At 59.5% G+C, this 19,621-nt stretch overlaps 1 protein-coding gene across 1 annotated transcript in view; it reads left to right on the top strand.

Annotated features, from left to right (window-relative positions):
* ADCY4 (adenylate cyclase 4) overlaps positions 1-18,248 on the top strand; it is a 20,440-nt gene extending 2,192 nt beyond the window's left edge. The window contains exons 3-18 of the mRNA XM_032804665.2: positions 138-280; positions 491-602; positions 2,231-2,358; positions 2,495-2,653; positions 3,330-3,462; positions 3,785-3,967; positions 5,908-5,951; positions 6,626-6,722; positions 9,509-9,693; positions 11,229-11,313; positions 11,859-12,017; positions 14,891-15,037; positions 15,240-15,347; positions 15,608-15,722; positions 16,296-16,420; positions 18,082-18,248. Of these exons, the coding sequence (XP_032660556.1) occupies positions 138-280; positions 491-602; positions 2,231-2,358; positions 2,495-2,653; positions 3,330-3,462; positions 3,785-3,967; positions 5,908-5,951; positions 6,626-6,722; positions 9,509-9,693; positions 11,229-11,313; positions 11,859-12,017; positions 14,891-15,037; positions 15,240-15,347; positions 15,608-15,722; positions 16,296-16,420; positions 18,082-18,234 (2,076 nt within the window). The 3' untranslated portion in view covers positions 18,235-18,248. The remainder of the gene's footprint in view (positions 1-137; positions 281-490; positions 603-2,230; positions 2,359-2,494; positions 2,654-3,329; positions 3,463-3,784; positions 3,968-5,907; positions 5,952-6,625; positions 6,723-9,508; positions 9,694-11,228; positions 11,314-11,858; positions 12,018-14,890; positions 15,038-15,239; positions 15,348-15,607; positions 15,723-16,295; positions 16,421-18,081) is intronic.
* The last annotated feature ends 1,373 nt before the right edge of the window (positions 18,249-19,621 follow it).

Raw genomic sequence — 19,621 nt, 5'->3', positions numbered from 1 at the left:
CCCTCCCACCCAGTCCATCCATCCATCCATATACACATCTATCCATCCAACCCCATCCCCATATCCATGCATCCCCATAAACACCCATCCATCCCCACCGCCTCTCACTCACTCTCTACACCCTCCCTCCCCCCCAGGAGCACCTCCTTCTCTCCATCCTGCCCGCGTACATCGCCATGGAGATGAAGGCCGAGATCATCGAGCGGCTGCGGGACGGGGGGCGGCAGGAAAGCGCAAATAATTTCCACAACCTCTACGTCAAGCACCACAAGAACGTCAGGTACTGAACCCCCATCCACACCTCACGCTACGAGGGGGCAGCAGGGAGCAGGGGGGGTGAGTGTTGTGAACCCATGATCCCCCTTTATAAGCACCCCATTTTCTGAGGGCTGCCAAGGCGATGGAGCAGGGTTAGGGGGTGTCTCCCCGACTCTCACCACTGCGCCCAGGACCTTGATGCTGTCTCCCCTCTTCCTAACCGCTCCCACAGCATCTTGTACGCCGACATCGTGGGGTTCACAAGGCTGGCCAGTGAGTGCTCCCCGAAAGAGCTGGTCCTGATGCTCAACGAGCTTTTCGGCAAGTTTGACCAGATTGCCAAGGTAAGACAGCCAGATCTCCCCTCCTGCTCCCCAAAAAACACCCCTCCAGCCTCCCAGAAGTTCCCTGCATCTCTGCACCCCTCATCTGGAGGCCCCTGCCCCTGGCACCTCCCTGGGACCCCTCCACACCACTGGGGACCCCCTCCTGCATCCTGTGGGACCCCCAGCACCTCCAGAGACACCCACCGAACTCCCCAGGGATCCACCTCCTACACCATCCCAGAGATCAGCCCCCTTCTGTGCCATCTCTACCCCCTTTCACTCCACAGGGTGCTCTTGCACCCCCATGGGAACCCTTCTGCTCTCTCCCGGCAGGAGGAGATGGGGACTCCTGCCTTACAGAGACCCACTGTCTCAAACTGAGACCCTTTAGGGACCCCATGCCCCCTCCAGCCCAAAGACTTCCTACTTTCTCCTGGGGGCCTTCAGGGGACCCCCTCTCCCCTGCCCAAAGTCCAGATCTCCGTGGATCGGCCAGAGGTTGCAGGAGGGAGGGATTTCATATCTCTGTCATAGACTCATAGCTCTGAAGGCCAGAAGGGACCATTGATCATCTAGTCTGACCTCCTGCACGTCTCTGTAGTGGCTCAGAGCCCTCCCCATCTCCGCACATTAGAGATATTGCTCGTAGCTGACATGGATGAGGCCGTGTGCCATTGGACGCAACCTCATCAGACCATCCCCTCCAGAAACTTATCCAGCTCAGTCTTGAAGCCAGTTAGGTTTCTTTTCCCCACTGCTCCCCTTAGAAGGCTGTTTCAGACCTTCACTCCTCTGATGGTGAGAAATCTTCATCTAATTTCAAGCCTAACCTTGTTGGTCGACAGTTTAGATCCATTTGTTCTTGTGTCAGCTTTGGTCCTGAATGTCAATAACATCTCTCCCTCACCTGGCATTTATCTCTCTCTCTCTCGTGAGCGCTGGCGGAGCAGACCAGCAACTCAACATGAGCTCCCAGTGCAATGCTGGGGCAAAATGTGCAACTGTGATCCTTGGACATATAGAGGCAGAGCGGCGAGCGGAGGTGATTTTTGCCTCACTGGGGAGAGCGCCACTGGGACACCCCATCCAGTTCTGGTGCTGCCTCTTACAAAGGACATTGGGAGCTTGGAGCAGGGGTAGAGAAGATCCACAAAAATAATTTGGGGGCTGGAGAAAATGTGTGAGACTTAAAGAGCTTGTTCTGTTGAGCTTGTCAAGAAGACTGAGAGATGTGCGAGGAGCTCTCTGGGGAGAAAATGCTGGGCATTAAAGGTCTGTTTAATCTACCAGAGAAGGAACGAGAACTCATGGCTGGAAGTTAATGATGGAGAAATTCAAATTGGAAATAAGGTCTGAATTTCTAAGAGTGGAGGTGAATAACCAATGGAACAAATTCCAAAGGGAGGTGGTGAGGGGCTTCCCCATCCCTTGAAGGCTCCAGATCGAGGCTGGAGGTCACTCTGTTTTGGCCAAACCCAAGTGACTGGGTCACTACAGGGGGAACTGGGTGAAAATTCCTGGGTACACACGAGGTCAGACTGGGTTATCCTATAGTCGCTTCTCACCTTGAACTCTGAATATGGGAGAAGAGGAGCAGAATGGCCTTGCCACGAAGGACAGACCCTCTCTTCCCTCTCTCTCTCTAGGACAATGAGTGCATGCGCATCAAGATCTTGGGTGACTGCTACTACTGTGTCTCGGGCCTGCCAGTCTCGCTCCCCAACCACGCACGCAACTGTGTCAAGATGGGTCTGGACATGTGCCATGCTATCAAGTGAGTGCGGACAGCTGCCAAGGGAGATCCACACCTCTGGGAGTACTCAACGCAGGTGGCCCAGCCTTGGGTTGCCATGACGGGCTTCAGAGCCTGCTCTAATGGGCTGCGTCCCCCACCTCTTGTCCTCCCCCAGGAAGCTACGGGATGCCACCGGTGTGGACATCAACATGCGGGTCGGGGTGCACTCGGGGAATGTGCTGTGCGGGGTCATAGGGCTCCAGAAGTGGCAGTACGATGTCTGGTCCCACGATGTGACGCTGGCTAACCACATGGAGGCTGGAGGAGTGCCAGGGTGAGAGACGGGCGTGGGGGTGCACCCAATGGTGCATGATGCAACTCGTGTGTTTGTGTGTGTTGTGCCACCACTGGATGGTGCGTGGAGGTACTCCATAGAGCATGTGCGTGTGTTTGTGTTTAATGCTGCCCCTTATGGTGAACAGAGGAACTGCATATCTGTGTATGTTGTCTTGTGCTGCCCCCTTACGAGGAATGGAGAAAGTCCACGTAGTGTCTTGTGTTATGTTGTGCTGACACCTAACGGTTCCTGGAGGAACGCATATCCATGTGGCACTGCCCCCAAGTGGCACATGGAGGAATTATATGTCGTTGTGCTTCTGCCCTCTCTTGGTGATGGAAGGACTATCCTGCGTCTCTGCAAGTGGGGGAGGGTGCTGCCCCCTGCAGGGGAAAGAAGGAATTATGCCTGGAATTTTCAAAACCTCCCCAGGAGAAATGGGGCATCAGCTTGGAACATCACAGCCTGCATATGTGTGTGTGGAGGGCTGCCCCCTACCGGTGCACAGAGGAATTGCACCATTTTGTGGCGGTCTGCCCCCTACCGGTGCACAGAGGAATTGCACCATTTTGTGATGGGCTGCCCCCTACTGGTGCACAGAGGAATTGCACATTTGTGTGGCAGGCTGCCCCCTACTGGTGCTTAGAGGAATTGCATGGCTTCTCTTCCACAGGAGGGTGCATATAACAGAGGCCACCTTGTCTCACCTGGGGGGGGTCTATGCTGTGGAGGAAACCTGTCGCTGGCAGCGTGACCCCTTCCTGAAGGAGAACAAAGTGAAGACTTTCCTGGTCATTGACCCCTGGGTGAGTTTATGGTGCCGACAGGACACTTATCTAGTGCTGATGCAAAGGTTCAGCGTGCAAAGGGTTAATGGTGGGGGGGGGGATGGGATGGGGGCCTTGCCTTTCCCCTCTAGGGGGCGCTGGTTCCCATCCAGCCCCTAGGATGGAGGATGGGCTGGCTCAGGGGGGCAGGGAATGGGACACCAGGCCTGTCCCCTCTAGAGGGTGCTGGTTCCCATCTGGGCCCCGGATGGGGACTGGTTGCTTCGAGGAGGGCAGGAAATGGGACAGGGGGTGAGCGTCTCGCTCTCTCTGGCTCTTCTGTTGTTCTCCACGGCACCAGGCGGGAGCGGAAAGCTGCGCCAACGCCCTGTCCCCAGTGCCCGGGGAGGGCCCGAAGATGAGGGCGTCGGTCCGTATGACCCGCTACTTGGAGTCCTGGGGGGCCGCCAAGCCCTTTGCCAACCTCAAGCACCTCGACACCATCCCAGCTGATCAGCCAGGATTCACCAGGAACAACCATTCGGTGTGTCCAGCAGGGGGAGACGTTTGACATGGAGTGAGCCCTGCCGAGCCCCCTCCGCACCCCAGCCCTACTCTGTGCGGCACGGCGCCCCCCGGCGAGCCCCTCGGTGCCACATGGTGTGAGAGAGCTCAGCAGGGGGCGCTTTGCTGCAGGGGTGGGACTGGAGGGAACTCACTGGGGGCCGTGCTGCGGGGGTTGCCGATGGTCCGCGTGCCGAGAGGACTGGCTGGAGCGCGGGGGCGCGCTCGGGTGCCCAGGCTCGGCAGGGCAGCGCGCGAGAGTACTGGGGTGTGGAGGAGCTGGAGGGGGGCGCATGTGCGCAGGGGTGGCACCGCGGGGCTCGCAGGGGCGCTGTGTCTGCAGGTGGCACCGAGGGGGCTCGCTGGGGGCGCTGTGCCGCAGAGTAGGGGAGGCGCGTGGCGTGGCCGCGGATTAGGGTGGGGTCCGGGAGGGGCTCGGGCGAGGGGGCGCCTGTGCTGCAGGGGTGGCACTGAGGAGTCTCGCCGGGCGGCCCGTGCTGCACCAGAGTAGGGCTGGGGTGCGGGGAGGCGGCTCGCTAGGGGGGCGCTGTGCTGCAGGAGGTGCACGATTGCGGCGTCGTCGTGGGAGCGCCGTTGCCCGCAGAGATGTCAGGGCTGGTGTTGCGAGGGGCTCGCACGGGGTGCTGTGTGCTGCAGGGTGACCGAGGGCTCGGCGCGGGGGGCCCGTGCTGCAGGGGGTGGCCCACCGAGGGCTCGGCAGGGGGCGCTGTGTCGCAGACTCAAGAGTTAGGGCTGGGGTGCGGAGGGGGCTCGGGATGGGGGGCGCCGTGCTCAGGGCGCACCGGGGGCTTGGCAGCGGCGCTGTGCTGCAGGCAGGTGGCACCGAGGGCTCGCCAGGGGGCCGTGCCGCACAGAGTAGGCTTGGGGTCGCGAGGGCTCGAGGGCGCTGTGCTGCAGGGCGCGTCACGAGGCGGCTCCGGGCGCCGTGCCCGATCTCTCTCTGTCGACAGAGAGAGATCGGGCACGGCGCCCGGAGCCGCCTCGTGACGCGCCCTGCAGCACAGCGCCCTCGAGCCCTCGCGACCCCAAGCCTACTCTGTGCGGCACGGCCCCCTGGCGAGCCCTCGGTGCCACCCCTGCAGCACAGCGCCGTCCAAGCCCCGCGGTGCGCCCCTGAGCAGGCGCCCCCCTGCCGAGCCCTCCGCACCCCAGCCTATCTCTTGCGCACAAGCGCCCCCTGCCGAGCCTCGGTGGGCCACCCCCTGCACGCACGGGCCCCCCCGCCGAGCCCTCGGTCACCCTGCAGCCACAAGCCCCCGGGCGAGCCCCCTCCGCAACACCAGCCCTACTCTCTGCGGCAACGGCGCCCCACGACGACCCCTCGTGCCACCCCTGCAGCACAGCGCCCCCGCGAGCCGCTCCCCCGCACCCCAGCCCTACTCTGTCAGCACGGGCCGCCCGGCGAGCTCCTCAGTGCCACCCCTGCAGCAACAGCGCCCCACTGACGAGCCCTCCCACCCAAGCCACTCTCTGCGGCACAGCGCCCCACAGCAGCCCCTCGGTGCCACCTGCAGCACAGCGCCCTGCGAGCCCCGCGGTGCCACCACCTGCGCACAGCGCCCCCCTCAGCTCCCTCCACACCCCAGTCCTCCTTCGGCGGCACGGCGCCCCCGGCGAGCCCTCGTGCCAACCCCTGCAGCAACGGCCCCAGTGAGTTCCCTCCGTCCCACCCCTGCAGCAAAGCGCCCCCTGCTGAGCTCTCTCACACCATACCCGCACACGCTATTTAACCAATGGCGCCCCAGTTCTCAGTTCCTTCACACACCACTAGGGGGCAGTGCCAAGCTTTAAAGGGGTAGCGCAGCCCCCCCCAAGTGAGAGCTGCCTTTCCCTGAGTCCCCCCGTTCGAGGCCACGCAACACCCCGTCAATCTGACCCCCCTCCCTTTTCTCCCCACAGGAGAGCTCCCTGGGGTCCCTGAATCAGTCCAAGACGGTGGAGCGGTAAGGTGTAGCCCCTTCCTGCCCCTTACAATGTCGGGGGGGGGCAGGAACATCTTTGGGGGAGGCAATGAGGGATGGGCTCCTTGCCAGGCCCACAGACCCCTCCCACTCTGAATCAGTCAACCCCAAATTGTGATGCTCATTCTTCTTCCCCCGCCTTGGTGGATTTGGGGTATTGGTTCCAAGGGGTAGAAATGGGGGTGATGGGAGGGGGGTTGAGGGTGTCTGTGGTTCAGAGGGGATTGGAGGGTCAGTGTGGCCGTTACGTTGGGGGTCAGGCTGTGGGGAAATGAGGAATTTGGGGTCAGTGTATGGGTGATTTTGGGGGGGTCAGGCTGGGGGAAGCTGGTGAATTGGGGTAGTGTGGGGGAGATATTAAGGGGTTTATGCTGGGGGTACAATGGGGATTTTGGGGGGTCAGTGTGGGAGGTGATTTTGGGGGGAGTGGGCTGCGTTTGGGGGCTCCCCTTTCACTGCTCCCCTGTGGTCGTATTGGGGCACCCGCCCCCACTGCCTCCTAGGGTCACAGTCCCCTAAGCAGCCGCTCTCAATGTTATGAGCCCCCCATTACATGTTATAAAAACTCCAGGGCCCAGTGGGGGAGGGGGGACTCTTGGGGAGGGGGGGCTCAGGCATAGGTGTTGTTTGACTTCTGTTTGGATGGTGGGGGGCAGGGGCCAGTGGGGCTCCAGCCAGCTCCCTGGCAGGGTCTGGGAAGGGAGCGCCACCTCCACCCCCGATCCACCTCTGCAGGCCACCCCGGTGTTTGGGGTAGGGGTGGGGGGTGCAACCAAAAATTATAACTGAAAGGTGGGGGGCTCAGCTCAAAAAGTTTGAAAACAGTTCCAGGTGCAGGGAGGGGGTAGCTACGGGCTGTGTGGGTGAGGGGGTAGCTCATGGTGCAGCGAGGGGGTAGCTAGGGGCTGTGTGGGTGGGGGGGTAATTTATAGGGGCAGTGTGGGGGGGGGTAGCCTGCAAAAGGTGGCAGCAAGGGTAGCTAGGGCTGTGTGGGTGGGGGGGTAATAAGGGGCAAGTGTGTGTGGGGGGTACTCATAGTGGCAGAGAGGGGGTAGTAGGGCTGTGTGGTGGGGTAATGGGTGGTGTAGCTCATTGAAAGGGTAGCTAGGCTGTGTGGGGGTAGCTCTGACGGGGGGTACAGGATGTGGGTGGGGGAGCTCAGGGTGGCAGCGAAGGGGGTAGCTAGGCTGGAGTGTGGTTAAGGGGGTAGCTCAATGGCGCAGCGGAGGGGGTAGTTAGGGGCTCGTGGTGGGTGGGGGGGTAGCTCAGGTCAGCGAGGGTAAGATAGGGCTGTGTGGGTGGGGGAGTTAGGGGCAGTGTGGGTGGGGGGGTACTCAGGAAATGCTGGGAGGGTCAGCTAGGGGCTGTGCGGCAGGGGTGGTAGCTCAGGGGGCAGAGACGGGGTAGCTGGGCGTGCTGGTTGAGCAGCAGGGGTAGCCTCAGGTGCAGGGAGGGGGTAGTTAAGGGGCTGTCGGGGGGGGGGATGGCTCAGGGCGTGTGGGCAGGGGAATGTGCAGGCTTGCAGGGAGGGGTAGAATCGAGGTGCGGGGGTAGCTCGGGGCTGTGTGATGGCAGGGGGAGCTCAGGGGCAGGGAAAGGGGTAGTATGGGGCTGTGTGTAGGGCTGGGGGATATCTAGGGTAGTGTGGGGCAGGGGAAATAGTGTGGGGCAGGGGAGTAGACTCAGGTGACAAGGGAGGGAGTATCGAGGGGCTGTGATGATGGCGGGGGGGAGCTCAGGCTGCAGGAGGGTGCGTTTTCTAGGGCTGTGTGATGGCAGGGGGGTAAGCTCAGGGGGCAGGGAAGGCGGGTATCTAGGGGCTGTGCGATGGAGGAGGGGAGCTCAGTGGGCAGGGAGGGGGTATCTAGGGGTATGTGATGGCAGGGGGGAGCTCAGGGGGGCAGGGAGGGGGTATCGTAGGGGCTGTGTGATGGCAGAGGGTAGCTCATGGTGCAGCGAGGGGGTAGCTAGGCGGCTGTGTGGGTGGGGGGTAGCTCAATGGTGCCAGCGAGGGGAAGCTAGGGGCTGTGTGGTGGGGGGGGGTAGCTCTGTGCAGCGAGGGGTAGCAGGGTTGTGTGGGTTGGGGGGTAGCTTCAGGTGTGCAAGCGAGAGGGTAGACACGGGCTGTGTTGGGTGGGGAGTAGTTAGCGGGCAGTGTGGGGGGAGGTAGCCAAGCGATTCAGTGAGGGGTCACCTAGGGGCTGTGCGGGGCAGGAGGAGTAGCTCAAGGGTGGCAGAAGGGGGTAGTTAGGGGCTGTGGTGGGGGGAGGGCTCAGGGCGTGTTGGGCAGGCGGATAGGTCAGGGTGCAAGGGAGGGGGTAGATCGAGGCTGCGGGGGGGTAAGCATTCGGGCTGTGTGATGGGCAGGGGGTAGCTCAGGAGGCACGGGAAGGGGTAGTTTTTGGGCTGGTGTGTAGAGCTGGGGGGTGTATCTAGCGGGCCTGTGCGGGGGCAGGGGTAACTCAGGGGATCAGGGAGGGGGTAGTTGGGGCTGTGTGATGGCGAGAGGGGGACCGCTCAGGCTGCAGGAGGGGGTATCGAGGGGCTTGTGAATGGCAGGGGGGGGGTATCTGGGCTGTGTGTTGCGGGGGGGAGCTCAGGGTGCCAGGGAGAGGCGGTATCCTAGGGGCGAGTGCGATGGCGGGGGAGCTCAGGGGCAGGGAGAGGTATCTAGGGCTGTGTGATGCTGGGGGGTCCTGTGGGCTGTGTGATGGCAGGGCGGGAGCTCAGGGAACCGGGAGGTGGTCATCGAGTGGCTGGGTGATGGCTGGGGTAATCTAGGGCTGTGTGATGGGCAGGGGGGAGCTCAGGGGGGCAAGGGAGGGGGTACTTAGGCTGTGTGATGGCAGGGGGAAGCTCAGGGGGCAGGGAAGGGGGTATCCGAGGGCTGTGTGAATGGCGGGGGAGTTCTCAAGGAGACAGGGAGGGGTAATCTAAGGGCTGTGTGATGGGGCGGAGGAGCTCAGGGGGCAACGGGAGGGGGTATCGGGGGGGCTGTGTGATGGCGGGGGGAGCTCAGGTGCAAGGGAGGGTAACTAGGGCTGTGCGATGGCGGGGGGAGCTCAGGGGGAACAGGGAGGGTACGAGGGGCTGTGGTGAGGCAGGGGGGGAGCTCAGGGGGCAGGGAGGGGTACGAGGGGCTATGTTATGGGTGTGTATGGGAGTTAGGGCAGGGAGGGGGGTTACGAGGGCCTATGCTGATGGCAGGGGCGTAGCCTCAAGGGGGCAGGTTAGGCGGGTAGTCGAGGGGATGTGGTGATGCAGGGAGGGAGCTCAGGGGCGCAGGGAGGGGGTATCGAGGGCTGCTGTGATGGTAGGCGGGAGCTCAGGGGGCACGGGAGGGGGGAATCCCGAGGGCTGTGTGATGGCAGGGGGGACAGCTCAGAGTGGGGCAGGTAGGGGGTATACGAGGGGCTGTTGTGTGGCAGGGGGAAGCTCAGGGGGCGGGAGGGGGTATCGAGGGCTGTGTGATGGCAGGGGGGAGCTCAGTGGGCAGGAGGGGGCCCTTCCCCACATGCCCCACCCCCTTGCCTCCCCAGTACTACGTTTACTGTTGCATCCTGGGACTCCTCTCCTGCTCACTCTTCCTCCACATGAATTTTGAACTCAAGCTCCTGATGCTGACGCTTTGCCTGGTGATCTACAATGTCCTCTTCCTCCACAGCCACGCCTGGCTCTCCGACTGCTACGTCGGGCACCTCTACCCCAACCAGACCATCCTCAGGTAACCGTAGGGGAGGTGCCCCTGCAGCGCCCCCTAGTGCCAGCACTGCCTGTGCGGGGAGAGCGCCCCCTGCTGAGCCCCTGCCTGGGTCCTTGCAGCACAGCACCCCCTAGTGCCAGCACTGACTGTGCGGGGAGAGCGCCCCCTGCTGAATGCCCACCTGGGTCCCTGCAGCACAGCGCCCCCTAGTGCCAGCACTGACTGCTGGGGGAGAGCGCCCTGTACTGAGTCTCCACCCCCCTGCTCCGTGCAGCACAGCGCCCCCTAGTGCTAGCACTGACTGTGCGGGGAGAGCGCCCCCTGCTGAGCCCCTGCCTGGGTCCTTGCAGCACAGCACCCCCTAGTGCCAGCACTGACTGTGCGGGGAGAGCGCCCCCTGCTGAGCCCCTGCCCGGGTCCCTGCAGCACAGCGCCCCCTAGTGCCAGCACTGACTGTGCGAGGAGAGCGCCCCCTGCTGAGCCCCTGCCTGGGTCCCTGCAGCACAGCGCCCCCTAGTGCCAGCACTGACTGTGCGGGGAGAGCGCCCCGTGCTGAGCCCCTGCCTGGGTCCCTGCAGCACAGCGCCCCCTAGTGCCAGCACTGACTGTGCAGGGAGAGCGCCCTGTACTGAGTCTCCACCCCCTGCTCCGTGCAGCACAGCGCCCCCTAGTGCCAGCACTGACTGTGCGGGGAGAGCGCCCCCTGCTGAGCCCCTGCCTGGGTCCCTGCAGCACAGCGCCCCCTAGTGCCAGCACTGACTGTGCAGGGAGAGCGCCCTGTACTGAGTCTCCACCCCCTGCTCCCTGCAGCACAGCGCCCCCTAGTGCCAGCACTGACTGTGCGGGGAGAGCGCCCCCTGCTGAATGCCCACCTGGGTCCCTGCAGCACAGCGCCCCCTAGTGCCAGCACTGACTGCTGGGGGAGAGCGCCCTGTACTGAGTCTCCACCCCCCTGCTCCCTGCAGCACAGTGCCCCCTAGTGTCTCACTGGAGCCAGCGCTGACCGCCAGGGTAGCGCGCCCCCTGCTTAGCACCTGCCCCAGCAGACCCCAGAAGTCTCCCACTCAAACACAACACAGTCCCCTAGCAGGTCCGAGCCAGGCCCAGGTCTGCTCTCCGCTTAGGGTTACCAGATGCCCAGTTTTCTACCGGAAAGATGTACTGACCGGACTCTACAAGTCCGGTTAGCCCTGGCGGGCGGCAGGGAGGGGAGGCGCCAGGTCCTCAACCCGTGCCAGCCCCTGCTCGGCCAGGGCCGCCTCCTGTGGCTTGTGAGCAGGCAGGCAGGCTCCACGGAGCAGAGGGAGCCCAGGGAGGGGAGGCGGTGGAGGAAGTGCAGGGGAGAGAGGAGCGAGCAGGGGGCAGGGCCTTGGGGGGAAGAGGCAGAGAAGTGGGCAGGGCCCTGGGGGAAGAAGCTCGTAGGGGTATGGGCGGGGTCTCGGGGAAACACGCGGAGCAGGGTCAGGACCTCGAGGGAAGAGGCGGGACATGGGGCACTCAACAATTAGAAAGCTGGCAACTCTCTCTCTGCTGCCTGGTCTCTCTCCTGTCCGCAGGCCGGGGGTCCTGAAGGAACCCAAGCTGATGGGAGCCGTTTCCCTCTTTGTCTTCTTCTTCACCCTGCTGGCCCTGGCTAGACAAGTGAGTCACAGGGCCCCCTAGGGTGGGGCGCTGCCATCCCAGATACCTGGGTCCCATTCCCCCTCCCAGTTCCACCCCCTGTGGGGATGAGAGCTGCAGGGCCCACTGGGGACCTCCCCTGGGTGCCCTTCTCCATCCTAGTCTGTCCTGCTACAGCGCCCCTGGGGGTGAGCAACTTGTACTGCTATCCAGGAGACCTGGGTCCAGTGTCGCATCCGTCTGTTGTGGTTGGTTCAAGCCCCCTAGAAGAAAGTGTCCTGTGCTGCTGTCCCGGACACCTGGGTCCCACTCTCTCCCTGGGTGCGGGAAGTGCAGTGCCCGTACAGGCGAGTGCCCTGCACTTCCATCCCAGGGGCCTGGGTCGCATTCCTTGTCCCAGGTTCTCCCACCAGGTGCTGGGAGCTGCATGCCATCCTGGATGCCTGGGTCCCATCCCAGTTGCTCCCTACTGGATGCTGGGAAGTGCAGAGCCCACTAGGGTGAGAACCGCCCCTTTCCAGGCCTTGGGGGTCCTGATGGGCCGGGCCCCTGTGTCTCTCTTGAAGAATGAGTATTATTGCCGTCTTGACTTCTTGTGGAAGAAGAAGTTCAAGAAGGAGCGTGAGGAGATCGAGACCATGGAGAACCTGAACCGTGTCCTGCTGGAGAATGTGCTCCCGGCCGACGTGGCTCAGCAATTCATCGGCCAGAACCGGCGTAATGAGGTCAGCCTGGCTGTGTGCCTCCCCTTTAACGGGGGAATTTCGGACTGCCACTATTCAACTCTCCAATGCTGCCACCCGATGACCAAGATGGGGACTGCAGCCAGAAGGAAGTAGGCTAATGATTCATAGAGTTTCCCAGAGTTTAATGCCAGAAGGGACTGTTAGGTTAGATAGTCTGACCCCTGTACTGAGCCCAGCTTGGGTTAGACCAAAGCGTTTCAGTCCTTGGGAGGCTAAACTGTTGTGGCCACTGAAGAGACTGAGGTGCTACCGATGCCCGAGGACCCTGCAACACCAGGAATTTATTCGGTGACACAAGCCCAGGTGATCCCAGGAGGCGTCCCACACTCCATGCCTCAGAGGAAGGTGGAAACTCACCCCAAATCCTTGCCAATCTGACCTGGGCGGAGGTTCCTTCCCTACCACAAATCTGGTGACCCAGAGCATGTGCTCCAGACTGACCAGCCAGGCATCTAGACAGATGGTTCTCTGAACCACCTCAGAGCCCTGGTCCACCCCATCCAATGTCCTATTTGCAGCTGTGGCCAATCCCTGGTACTTCAGAGGAAGGTGAAAAATACCCTGGAATGCATCTGGCCAGTTACGCATTGAGAGGGGAAAGAATCTGTGACCTCTGCCTTCCCCATCCTGGTCCTGTCTCCCTGGGGCTGAGAGCTGTGGGTCCCATAGGGATGTCACTGTGAATGTCTGGGTCCCATTCCCCATGCTACTCCCTCACCTGTGTTGCTGAGAACAGCAGGGCCCGTAGGAGAACTCTCCTGGATGCCTGGGTCTCATTCCTGAGATCCTGACATGGTGTGTGTCCATATAAGTTTACTATGATTGCCAAGATATGGACACTCAGTTTCCATTGAAATCATTGGGATTTAGGACTGTAGGATGGGAAAAGGCCTCCTGGGTCACCAAAGGCGGGTCCTGCTACCTCAGAGAGCCCCGTCTTCCCTATTGAGCACCATCTTCACTCTACGTACGGTTTTCCCACCGCCACCACTCCTATTAGAGGCTCTTTCAGAACCTCCTTTGTCTGATGGTCAGAAACCTTCTTATCTTCTCCAGCCTCAGTTGCTCCATGGTTAGTTTATCCCATTTATTCTCGTGTCAGCTTTGTCCTCTAGTTTCATGAGCTCTTCCCCCTCCCTGGTGTTTCCCCCGACGTATTTACAGAGAGCAGTCAGCCTCTTTTTCCTCTTGTCAGACTGGCTCTCCATTCCCCCGATCATCCTTGCAACCCTTCTCTGCATCTGGTCTAACTTGAATGAGTTTGAGCTACCGAATCACAGCTTTGGGATGTGGTGGAGCTGGGGCTGGTTGGGTGGTGGTTGAGTTTAGTGATGGGTGGGTTGTCTGGGTTTTGTGGGTTGTGTTGATTGGGGGCTGGTTGGATTTCACTGACGTTTGGTTGGCTATGGTGCACTGTGTTAGTTGGGGGTGTTTGGGTTTGGCTGGCTGTGGTGAGAGGTGTGTTGCTGAAGTTGGCTGACTGTGGTGGGTTGTGTTGACTGGGGTGGTTGGGTAGCTGTGTGATGGCTGTGTTAGTTGGGGATGTTTGGCTTTGATTGGCTGTGCTGATCAATACATTGGTTGGGTTTGGATAGCTGTGTTGGTTGGAGGTGGGGACTATACTGGACTGTGGGAGTGTGGTTTGGGAGGGGCTGGGTTTGTATGGCTGTGCTGTTTGGAGTTGGCTGATTGTGGTGGGATCTGGCTGGCTTGGGTGGCTGTATTGATTGTGGTGGTTGGGTCGGCTGGGTGCAGGGCTGGCTCCAGGCACCAGCTTACCAAGCAGGTGCTTGGGGTGGCAACTCGGGAGTGGGGTGGCACTTTCAAGTATTCGGCGGCAATTCGGCGGAGGGTCCCTCACTCCTGCTCTGAGCGAAGGACCGCCCACTGAATTGCCGCAGATCACGATTGCGATCGCAGCTTTTTGTTTGTTTGTTTGTTTGTCTCCTTGGGGCAGCAAAACCCCTGGAGCCAGCCCTGGCTGGATGGGTATATTGGCTGGGGATGATGGTTGGAGTTGGTGGGCTATACTAGGTGTACTGATTGTGGTGGTTGGACAGGGTTAGGGTTAGGGTTGTGGTGGTTGGGTCGGCTGAGTGCAGGGCTGGCTCCAGGCACCAGCTTACCAAGCAGGTGCTTGGGGCGGCAACTTGGGAGTGGGGCGGCACTTTCAGGTATTTGGCGGCAATTCACCTCCCGCTGAATTGCTGCAGATCGCAATTGTGATCGCGGCTTTTTTTTTTTTTTTTGGCTCCTTGGGGCGGCAAAACCCCTGAAGCCGGCCCTGGCTGGATGGGTATATTGGCCAGGGATGATGGTTGGAGTTGGTGGGCTATATTGGCTGGGGATGATTGTGGTGGTTGGACAGGGTTAGGGTTAGGGTTGTGGTGGTTGGGTCGGCTGAGTGCAGGGCTGGCTCCAGGCACCAGCTTACCAAGCAGGTGCTTGGGGCGGCAACTTGGGAGTGGGGCGGCACTTTCAGGTATTTGGCGGCAATTCACCTCCCGCTGAATTGCTGCAGATCGCAATTGTGATCGCGGCTTTTTTTTTTTTTTTTGGCTCCTTGGGGCGGCAAAACCCCTGAAGCCGGCCCTGGCTGGATGGGTATATTGGCCAGGGATGATGGTTGGAGTTGGTGGGCTATATTGGCTGGGGATGATTGTGGTGGTTGGACAGGTTTGGCGAGGTCTGTGTTGGTTGGGGGTGGCTGGGTTTGGTTGGTGGTAGTGTTGGCTGTGGTAGGTGGGTTTTAGCTGTGGTTTGATTTGCGTCTATTTGCCATGTCCACGCCCTGTGTGAAGTTATCAGAAAGTGACGTGCTGTCTCTCTCTCCCGCCCACCCTCCCATCCAGGACCTTTACCATCAATCCTATGACTGTGTCTGTGTCCTCTTCGCCTCCATCCCCGACTTCAAGGAGTTCTATTCCGAGTCCAACGTCAACCATGAAGGGCTGGAGTGTCTGCGGCTGCTCAATGAGATCATTGCAGATTTTGATGAGGTCTGAGGGGGGCTCAGATGAGATCTGGGCACTGGAAAGCGGGCAGCATCTCAGCACGTCGTTAATGGGTCATGGGACCGATCTGTGGCAGAGGGCTGCTGTTTCAATAGAGCTGGTTGGGTTGAGGATCCAATCCAGGGGAAGTAGGGGGAGTGAGATGGGGCTGAATGGACCAATGACTTGGCTATTTATAATTCTGCAGCTGCTCTCAAAGCCAAAATTCAGTGGTGTGGAGAAGATCAAGACCATTGGCAGCACCTACATGGCAGCTACAGGATTAAATGCCACCTCTGGCCAGGACAACCAGCAGGTACCTCCTTTCTCCCTCCTTGCTGGAGCTCCAGCCAAGTGTTCCCCAGTTTCCCAGAACCCCTTGGGACTGGGTGACAGTTCCTGAGCTTACCCTGAGTCCCATCTATCTCAGACCTTTGCTCATGTCCTGGAGATATGCCCTGATGGTGGGTTGGCTGCTTTCTCATTGGTTGTGGTGGGGTTAGACATTGGTTCCCTGGTTGTGATTGGTGGATTTTCCTCCTCTCCCATGGTGGTGGTGATGGGTTTACCCTTCAGGATGCCGAGAGGAGCTACACCCACCTGGGCATCATGGTGGAGTTCGCGGTGGCCCTGATAGCCAAGCTGGATATCATCAACAAACACTCCTTCAACACCTTCAAACTCCGTGTGGGTGAGTTCCCTCCAACCTCGGTGCAGGAACAATCACCCCCAGGCTCTACAACCTTTGCTGTCCATTGGATGTGGCCAGCATTGTTGACCCTGCTGGTTGGCCATGGCTGACAGCCAATTTTGGGCCTGCTGGTTGGCCATGGCCACCGGCCAGCGTTGGCCTTGCAGGTTGGGCACACCAACTATGGCCAATGTTGACCTCACCCGACTGGCCCTGCTTCCCCAATTTCCAGCGATGACCCCCACCCACTTGACCACATGTGCAATGACCAGTGCTGACCCTGCTCCGATGACTGATTTGGGGATATGTGATTAGGATTGGGGAGGAGCAATGTAGGGATTTGGGGGAAAGTGTTTGGTATTTAGGTGTCAGGATTTCAACACTGGGTGCTGGAATTCTGGGGGTGCTGAGCTGGGACGTTGATGTTCAGTGCTGGGATTTCAGGCCTGTTCCAACGAACTTTGTCATGGCAGGTCATTTTTGAAGCTCTTATGAAATGTTCACATGGGCTCGCCCTGCACATATCTTACTAGCTGTGTCCTCCATCCTCCTACCTCTCTCCCACCTTTCCAGGTATAAACCATGGCCCCGTGGTGGCTGGTGTGATTGGAGCCCAGAAACCTCAGTATGACATTTGGGGAAACACGGTGAATGTGGCGAGTCGCATGGAGAGCACCGGGGTGCTGGGGAAGATCCAGGTATGAGGAATGATGCCGTGTTGCCAGCTTAGCGACTTTGTCACCAGATTTAGTGACGTTTTGGTTTCCCTAGCGAGAAAATAAGTGTCAACGTGACCAGTGACAAATCTAGTGACTTTCACTGCCAAATGCAGCGGCGTTCACAGAAAGACGTCACCAATGTGTATAGTCACAAAATCATTCACAAGCAGCTCAACAGTGTTAATAAAATCCATAAATCAATGTCATCATGTCTCAACTGAGCACGTCCTCGGAAGGAATCACATTCCAGGGCTTCTTGGGCTGAGATCACTATAATCTGCAGGCAAGGAAAAGCAGTTTGTGGAGGCTAATTAAATACTTTGCTAAAGCCAGGTGCACTTTGGTGAGAGCAGCACATTAGCCAGGCCCTGTTTGTACCCATTGCTCCGTGGTAGGTAGCGCTATCTGGGGTGCAGAGGAAGCCGGCTAATGAAGTGAGCAGCGTTGGGAGAGGCAGGTTAGCCAGTGAAGAGAGCCACATGGATGGAAGATGGGGTGGGATGAGATGGGGCCATGTGCCCCAATGGGGCGGGGGAGCACCGTTGCCTTCAGGGTTGAAGACCTTACTACAGGATCAAAAGTGGAACTAGCTTGATTCTGGTTCCTCTTTACTCCTTCCCCTGGCATGACCTGGGGCTAGCTGCCCAGCTATTTTCAGAAATGAAACCCTGCCAGCGGGGGGAAGGGGTCTGCCTAGCAGACTTTTGTTTTTAAATCTACTGTCTTGGCTCCCTGCAGCACTGAGCTCAGGTCAGGCGAATGTCCTCTTCCCCCCTGGTTCTGGGCTCTCCCGTTCACTAACCTGTCGGCTCAGATCCAGGCTGGCAAGACGAGGCTCAGCCGAAATGAACCCACCCCAGCCAACCTGGGCTGCCGTGTACAGAGCACCCTTCCCAATGAGCAGAGGGCTGCCGTTTCCTTCCCCATGAGCAGAGGGCGCCCTCCTGATGATGGCAGTGTACTGGTGTCACTGCTTCTGGGGCATGGCAGAGCACAGTCAGAGAGGGATAGCTCAGTGGTTTGAGCATTGGCCTACTAAACCCAGGTTTGTGAGTTCAATCCTTGAGGGCCCAATTTGGGGATTGGTCCTGCTTTGAGCAGGGGCTTGAACTAGATGATCTCCTGAGGTCCCTTCCAACCCTACTAATCTATGATTTAAGAGCACGGAATGGATTTGATTAACACTATTGAGCTGCTTGTGAATGATTTTGTGACTATACTCACCTTTATGTGATTTGTGTGTGTGTGGAATTCTCTCTTGAATTCTCTGGAAATTCTGTTTGGTGACATTTTTGACCCCTTTTGAGTGCTTGGACATCTACATCTAGCGACATTTCAGGGTTTGTCTGGGGACTTCCTGCTATGTGGAGTTGGCAACACTGTTGTGGGGAAGCTCACAGCACTTGGGTCCCTCGCTGGGCATGCAGTGAGGGAGCTCACAGCTCACACTGGAGGGAAGAAAGTGGGGGGAGCAGGGTGGAAGTGTGGTCCTCCACCTCACCTAGGCCCTACCTGTCACGACTACTCACGGACCATGGCATCGCTGTGGGAAGCTTGCAGCACCAGAATCCCCCCAACCAGGGAGCTAAGAGGGCTGCTGAAATTACAAGGTTAATTTTCTCCTTTACTCCTCCCCCCAGGTCACAGAGGAGACAGCCAGGGCCCTGGAGACCCTGGGTTACACCTGCTACCTCCGCGGGGTTATCAAGGTCAAGGGCAAAGGCCAGTTACGGACCTACTACGTCTGCACCGACCTGTCCCGCTGTGGCCTGCAGGCCCCCATGCTCAGCTGAGGGCTCGCCCCACCCTGGACCTGGACCTACAGAGGGCTGGTCTCCCTCCGTCCCGCTGCAGTACCTCCTCTCCACCACTCGGGGAGCTGGCACAGGAGACTGATGGCTTTGCGTTCATCCACTCATGTCATGACTTGATGCCTGGACTCAGTCTTTCACGATGGGACAAGTGAAGGGTGGGGGGCNGGGGCTCAGAGGGCGATGAACCCCACCTGCAGGAGGCATGGAAGGGGGCTGGTTTGAGGTGGGTGGGGTTCAGAGGGGAATGACACCCCGGAAGAGCTGGGTGAGTCAGGATGGGCAAGACGATATGGGGGTACGGGGAGAGCTCGGAATAACATGATCCCCCTCAGTGAGGGGCTGGGGGAGCCAGCTAAGGATAGTCCCCCCTCTCCCCCTTTAATCCCTCTTCCTTGAAGGCCGCCCACCCCCCAACCTCCAGGCCCCCACTGTGCTGTGGTCTCAGCTTCGTGTGTGTATGTACTTCCTGTTACCCAAGATCAGTGCCAGGAAACCGCAGCTTCCGGAGAGACTAGAACTGGCTTCCCCGGGAAGATCATCCTTCCCCAGGGTGTGCCAGAGCCTGGGTGGGGAGATGCTGAAAGGGGGATTGTGACTGCAGAGTAGAGAGTGAGGGGTGTGTGTGTGTAGGGGGAATTCCCTATAGTTTTAATATAGGCAGGGCCATTAGTCAGCCTACTGATTGCCGGGCAACTCCCATTATAAGCCCGTTTTCTGATAATCTTGCTGAACTCGGGCTGACATTTCCCACGCCAGGTGTCTGCCTCAGACTAATTCTTTTTCCTGGAAAGTTGGAGCCGAATAAGTCCAGCTGTTACGGAGAGCGAGGCCAGTGAAAAATCCACTGTTTTGCCCATGTGCATGTCCGGCGAACTTTTCTTGCAGCAGCCCCAGTGCCCCTTGCTTCCGAGCAAGAACTTGGGAATTTGGCAGCTAAGAGCCGCTGAAGATCCGCTCCCTACCCGAGGCTCAGCAGGGCTTTCTCTGCAGGTGCAGCTCGGGGCCAAGATCATGCTGAGGACAAGAGCTCCTGTCTCACTTCTGCTTTCAGTACCCCCCTGCCGGGCCCAGGAGACCGAAGCTGCCTGATTTGAATGAAGAGGGGAGAAAATTGGGTGGGGGAGTTAACGCTAGGGGAATGAGCAGTCTGGGAGGGCAGAGGAAGGGGCACCGCTTGGAGGTGAGCAGAGTATGGCATGAGGAGCTGAGAAAAGGGGCCTGGGGCTGTCTGGGGAAGGAGGTCGGGAGCTAAGAAGAGACAGTGGGGCTGGGAGCTGCTGGGGTGGGGGAGTTTTAGGCCAGAAGAGGGCCATAAATCATTTCATCTGATCTCAGAGGACACTGGGTCTGGCTGGACAAGGAGCCT

Source organism: Chelonoidis abingdonii, chromosome 14, assembly GCF_003597395.2.
Source record: "Chelonoidis abingdonii isolate Lonesome George chromosome 14, CheloAbing_2.0, whole genome shotgun sequence".
Classification (NCBI taxonomy): Eukaryota; Metazoa; Chordata; order Testudines; family Testudinidae; genus Chelonoidis; species Chelonoidis abingdonii.
The sequence above is the reverse complement of the archived record's forward strand: the minus strand, read 5'-3'. Positions and strand labels throughout refer to the sequence as shown.